This window comes from Oncorhynchus keta, chromosome 6 (genome assembly GCF_023373465.1).
Source record: "Oncorhynchus keta strain PuntledgeMale-10-30-2019 chromosome 6, Oket_V2, whole genome shotgun sequence".
NCBI lineage: Eukaryota > Metazoa > Chordata > Actinopteri > Salmoniformes > Salmonidae > Oncorhynchus > Oncorhynchus keta.
Genome location: NC_068426.1, coordinates 3,087,064 through 3,093,063, shown reverse-complemented (window position 1 = coordinate 3,093,063; position 6,000 = coordinate 3,087,064). Strand labels below are relative to the sequence as shown.

Below are 6,000 nucleotides of genomic sequence, written 5' to 3'. Positions count from 1 at the left end.
TAGAGCACTATGGGTCCTGGTTAACAGTAGAGCACTATGGGTCCTGGTCAGCACTATGGGTCCTGGTAGAGCACTATGGGTCCTGGTTAACAGTAGAGCACTATGGGTCCTGGTCAACAGTAGAGCATTATGGGTCCTGGTCAACAGTAGAGCACTATGGGTCCTGGTTAACAGTAGAGCACTATGGGTCCTGGTCAACAGTAGAGCACTATGGGTCCTGGTTAACAGTAGAGCACTATGGGTCCTGGTCAACAGTAGAGCACTATGGGTCCTGGTCAACAGTAGAGCACTATGGGTCCTGGTCAACAGTAGAGCACTATGGGTCCTGGTCAACAGTAGAGCACTATGGGTCCTGGTCAACAGTAGAGCACTATGGGTCCTGGTCAACAGTAGAGCACTATGGGTCCTGGTCAACAGTAGAGCACTATGGGTCCTGGGTCCTGGTCAACAGTAGAGCACTGGTCAACAGTAGAGCACTATGGGTCCTGGTTAACAGTAGAGCACTATGGGTCCTGGTCAACAGTAGAGCACTATGGGTCCTGGTTAACAGTAGAGCACTATGGGTCCTGGTCAACAGTAGAGCACTATGGGTCCTGGTCAACAGTAGAGCACTATGGGTCCTGGGGTCCTGGTCAACAGTAGAGCACTATGGGTCCTGGTCAACAGTAGAGCACTATGGGTCCTGGTCAACAGTAGAGCACTATGGGTCCTGGTCAACAGTAGAGCACTATGGGTCCTGGTCAACAGTAGAGCACTGGGTCCTGGGTCCTGGTCAACAGTAGAGCACTAGTCCTGGTCAACAGTAGAGCACTATGGGTCCTGGTCAACAGTAGAGCACTATGGGTCCTGGTCAACAGTAGAGCACTATGGGTCCTGGTTAACATGGGTCCTGGTAGAGCACTATGGGTCCTGGTTAACAGTAGAGCACTATGGGTCCTGGTCAACAGTAGAGCACTATGGGTCCTGGTTAACAGTAGATGGGCACTATGGGTCCTGGTTAACAGTAGAGCACTATGGGTCCTGGTCAACAGTAGAGCACTATGGGTCCTGGTCAACAGTAGAGCACTATGGGTCCTGGTTAACAGTAGAGCACTATGGGTCCTGGGTCCTAGGTCAACAGTAGAGCACTATGGGTCCTGGTCAACAGTAGAGCACTATGGGTCCTGGTCAACAGTAGAGCACTATGGGTCCTGGTCAACAGTAGCACTATGGGTCCTGGTTAACAGTAGAGCACTATGGGTCCTGGTCAACAGTAGAGCACTATGGGTCCTGGTCAACAGTAGAGCACTAGAGGTGGGTCCTGGTAACAGTAGAGCACATGGGTCCTGGTAGAGAGCACTATGGGTCCTGGTCAACAGTAGAGCACTATGGGTCCTGGTTAACAGTAGAGCACTATGGGTCCTGGTCCTGGTTAACAGTAGAGCACTATGGGTCCTGGTCAACAGTAGAGCACTATGGGTCCAACAGTAGAGCACTATGGGTCCTGGTCAACAGTAGAGCACTATGGGTCCTGGTCAACAGTAGAGCACAGTAACAGTAGAGCACTATGGGTCCTGGTCAACAGTAGAGCACTATGGGTCCTGGTCAACAGTAGAGCACTATGGGTCCTGGTTAACAGTAGAGCACTATGGGTCCTGGGTCCTGGTCAACAGTAGAGCACTATGGGTCCTGGTCAACAGTAGAGCACTATGGGTCCTGGTTAACAGTAGAGCACTATGGGTCCTGGTTAACAGTAGAGCACTATGGGTCCTGGTTAACAGTAGAGCACTGGGTCCTGGGTAGAGCACTGGGTCAACAGTAGAGCACTATGGGTCCTGGTCAGTAGAGCACATGGGTCCTGGTCAACAGTAGAGCACTATGGGTCCTGGTCAACAGTAGAGCACTATGGGTCCTGGTCAACAGTAGAGCACTATGGGTCCTGGTCAACAGTAGAGCACTATGGGTCCTGGTCAACAGTAGAGCACTATGGGTCCTGGTCAACAGTAGAGCACAGTATGGGTCCTGGTCAACAGTAGAGCACTATGGGTCCTGGTCAACAGTAGAGCACTATGGGTCCTGGTCAACAGTAGAGCACTATGGGTCCTGGTCAACAGTAGAGCACTATGGGTCCTGGTCAACAGTAGAGCACTATGGGTCCTGGTCAACAGTAGAGCACTATGGGTCCTGGTCAACAGTAGAGCACTATGGGTCCTGGTCAACAGTAGAGCACTATGGGTCCTGGTCAACAGTAGAGCACTATGGGTCCTGGTCAACAGTAGAGCACTATGGGTCCTGGTCAACAGTAGAGCACTATGGGTCCTGGTCAACAGTAGAGCACTATGGGTCCTGGTCAACAGTAGAGCACTATGGGTCCTGGTTAACAGTAGAGCACTATGGGTCCTGGTCAACAGTAGAGCACTATGGGTCCTGGTCAACAGTAGAGCACTATGGGTCCTGGTCAACAGTAGAGCACTATGGGTCCTGGTTAACAGTAGAGCACTATGGGTCCTGGTCAACAGTAGAGCACTATGGGTCCTGGTCAACAGTAGAGCACTATGGGTCCTGGTCAACAGTAGAGCACTATGGGTCCTGGTCAACAGTAGAGCACTATGGGTCCTGGTTAACAGTAGAGCACTATGGGTCCTGGTTAACAGTAGAGCACTATGGGTCCTGGGTAGAGCACCTGGTCAACAGTAGAGCACTATGGGTCCTGGTCAACAGTAGAGCACTATGGGTCCTGGTTAACAGTAGAGCACTATGGGTCCTGGTCAACAGTAGAGCACTATGGGTCCTGGTCAACAGTAGAGCACTATGGGTCCTGGGTCCTGGTCAACAGTAGAGCACTATGGGTCCTGGTCAACAGTAGAGCACTATGGGTCCTGGTCAACAGTAGAGCACTATGGGTCCTGGTCAACAGTAGAGCACTATGGGTCCTGGTCAACAGTAGAGCACTATGGGTCCTGGTTAACAGTAGAGCACTATGGGTCCTGGTCAACAGTAGAGCACTATGGGTCCTGGTCAACAGTAGAGCACTATGGGTCCTGGTCAACAGTAGAGCACTATGGGTCCTGGTCAACAGCACATGGGTCCTGGTCAACAGTAGAGCACTATGGGTCCTGGTCAACAGTAGAGCACTATGGGGGTCCTGGTCCTTAACAGTAGAGCACTATGGGTCCTGGTCAACAGTAGAGCACTATGGGTCCTGGTCCTTAACAGTAGAGCACTATGGGTCCTGGTTAACAGTAGAGCACTATGGGTCCTGGTTAGAGCACTAGTAGAGCACTATGGGTCCTGGTTAACAGTAGAGCACTATGGGTCCTGGTCAACAGTAGAGCACTATGGGTCCTGGTCAACAGTAGAGCACTATGGGTCCTGGTCAACAGTAGAGCACTATGGGTCCTGGTCAACAGTAGAGCACTATGGGTCCTGGTCAACAGTAGTGGATTATGGGGCCTGGTCTAAAGTAGTGCCCTATATAGGGAATAGGGCTCTGGTCTATAGTAGTGCCCTATATAGGGAATAGGACTCTGGTCTATAGTAGTGCCACTATATAGGGAATAGGGCTCTGGTCTATCGTAGTGCCCTATGGTGGAATAGGACTCTGGTCTAAAGTAGTGCACTATATAGGGAATAGGGTGGAATAGGACTCTGGTCTAAAGTAGTGCACTATATAGGGAATAGATAGGGAATAGGGTGGCATATGAGGCACAGGCAAAGATTGCCTCCCTATTTTGAATCCTATTAATAGTGTGTGTGTATTGGTGTGTGTTATTGGTGTGTGTGTATTGGTGTGTGTGTGTGTGTGTGTATTGCTGTGTGTGTGTGTGTATTGGTGTGTGTGTATTGTGTGTGTGTGTGTGTGTGTGTGTGTATTGCTGTGTGTGTGTGTGTGTGTGTGTATTGTGTGTGTGTATTGCTGTGTGTGTGTGTGTGTGTGTGTGTGTGTGTTGTGTGTGTGTGTGTGTGTGTGTGTGTGTGTATTGGTGTGTGTGTGTGTATTGGTGTGTGTGTGTGTATTAAAGATGGGTTTCCTCTCCTGTTAGATTTAATATTTTTTAGAATAAATTTGTATTTCATAGTCGTCATCTGTTTCTCCAGAAAGTGCTGTTCTCTCTGGGTGGATCGTTCCTGTACTACGCCGACCGCTTTAAGATCTACAGCGCTTTCTGTGCCAGCCACACCAAGGTGCCCAAGGTCCTGGCCAAAGGTAGGGTACACTGTATTCCATCAGTACTATGTAGAACATATAGGTAGTAGGTGCCCTAGCTAGCTGCCTGTTTTTAACACTGCCATGGCTAAGGTCCCTCCCTCCCTACTTCCCTCCCTCCCTCCCCTTCCTCCCCTTCCTTCCTTCCTTCCTTCCTTCCTTCCTTCCTTCCTTCCTTCCTTCCTTCCTTCCTTCCTTCCTTCCTTCCCTCCCTCCCTCCTTCCTTCCTTCCTTCCTTCCCTTCCTTCCCTCCTTCCTTCCTTCCTTCCTTCCTTCCTTCCTTCCTTCCCTCCCTCCCTCCCTCCTTCCTTCCTTACTTACCTCCCTCCCTCCCTCCCTACTTTCCCTCCCTCCCTCCCTACTTACCTCCCTCCCTCCCTCCCTACTTACCTCCCTCCCTCCCTTCCCTCCCTCCCTACTTACCTCCCTCCCCTCCCTCCCTCCCTCCCTTCCCTTCCCTCCCTCCCTCCCTCCCTCCCTCCTTCCTTCCTTCCTTCCTTCCTTCCTTCCTTCCTTCCTTCCTTCCTTACCTCCCTTCCTCCCTTACCTCCCTCCCTCCCTCCCTCCCTACTTACCTCCCTCCCTACTTCCCTCCCTCCCTCCTTCCTCCCTCCCTCCCTCCCTCCCTCCTTCCTTCCTTCCTTCCTTCCTTCCTTCCTTCCTTCCTTCCCTTCCTTCCTTCCCTCCCTCCCTCCCTCCCTACTTACCTCCCTCCCTACTTCCCTCCCTCCCTCCCTACTTACCTCTTCCTCCCTCCCTCCCCTTCCTTCCTTACCTCCCTCCCTCCCTACTTTACCTCCCTCCCTCCCTACTTTACCTCCCTTCCTTCCTTCCTTCCTTCCTTCCTTCCTTCCTTCCTTCCCTTCCCTTCCCCTTCCTTCCTTCCTTCCTTCCCTCCCTCCCTCCCTCCCTCCCTCCCTACTTACCTTACCTCCCTCCCTCCCTACTTACCTCCCTCCCTCCCTCCCTACTTACCTCCCTCCCTCCCTCCTTCAATCCCCCTCCCTACTTACCTCCCTCCCTCCCTCCCTACTTACCTCCCTCCCTCCCTCCCTCCCTACTTTACCTCCCTCCCTCCCTCCTTCCCTCGCTACTTACCTCCCTCCCTCCCTACTTCCCTCCCTCCTTCCTTCCTTCCTTCCTTCCTTCCTTCCTTCCTTCCTTCCTTCCCTCCCTCCCTCTCTCTCTCTCTCTCTCTCTCTCTCTCTCTCTCTCTCTCCCTCCCTCCCTCCCTCCCTCCTTCCTTCCTTCCTTCCTTCCTTCCTTCCTTCCTTCCTTCCTTCCCTCCCTCCCTCCCTCCCTCCCTCCCTCCCTCCCTCCTTCCTTCCTTCCTTCCTTCCTTCCTTCCTTCCTTCCTTCCATCCTTCCTTCCTTCCTTCCTTCCTTCCTTCCTTCCTTCCTTCCTTACCTCCCTCCCTCCCTCCCTACTTACCTCCCTCCTCCCTACTTCCCTCCCTCCCTCCCTACTTCACTCCCCTCCCTCCCTCCCTACTTACCTCCCTCCCCTCCCTCCTTACTTACCTCCCTCCCCCTCCCTCCCTACTTACCTCCCTCCCTCCCTACTTTACCTCCCTCCCTCCCTCCCTCCCTCACTCCCTCCCTCCCTCCCTCCCTCCCTCCCTCCCTCCCTCCCTCCCTCCCTCCCTCCCTCCCTCCTTACTTACCTCCCTCCCTACTTACCTCCCTCCCTCCCTACTTTACCTCCCTCCCTACTTTACCTCCCTCCCTCCCTCCTTCCTTCCTTACCTCCCTCCCTACTTCCCTCCCTCCCTCCCTACTTCCCTCCCTCCCTCCCTACTTACCTCCCTCCCTCC

The 6,000-nt window shown here is 53.0% G+C and overlaps 1 protein-coding gene across 1 annotated transcript in view; it reads left to right on the top strand.

The window, feature by feature from the left end:
* Positions 1-6,000, top strand: part of LOC127930603 (rho guanine nucleotide exchange factor TIAM1-like) — a 191,438-nt gene that overhangs the window by 161,986 nt on the left and 23,452 nt on the right. The window contains exon 21 of the mRNA XM_052520211.1: positions 4,078-4,186. Coding sequence (XP_052376171.1) covers positions 4,078-4,186 — 109 coding nt within the window. The remainder of the gene's footprint in view (positions 1-4,077; positions 4,187-6,000) is intronic.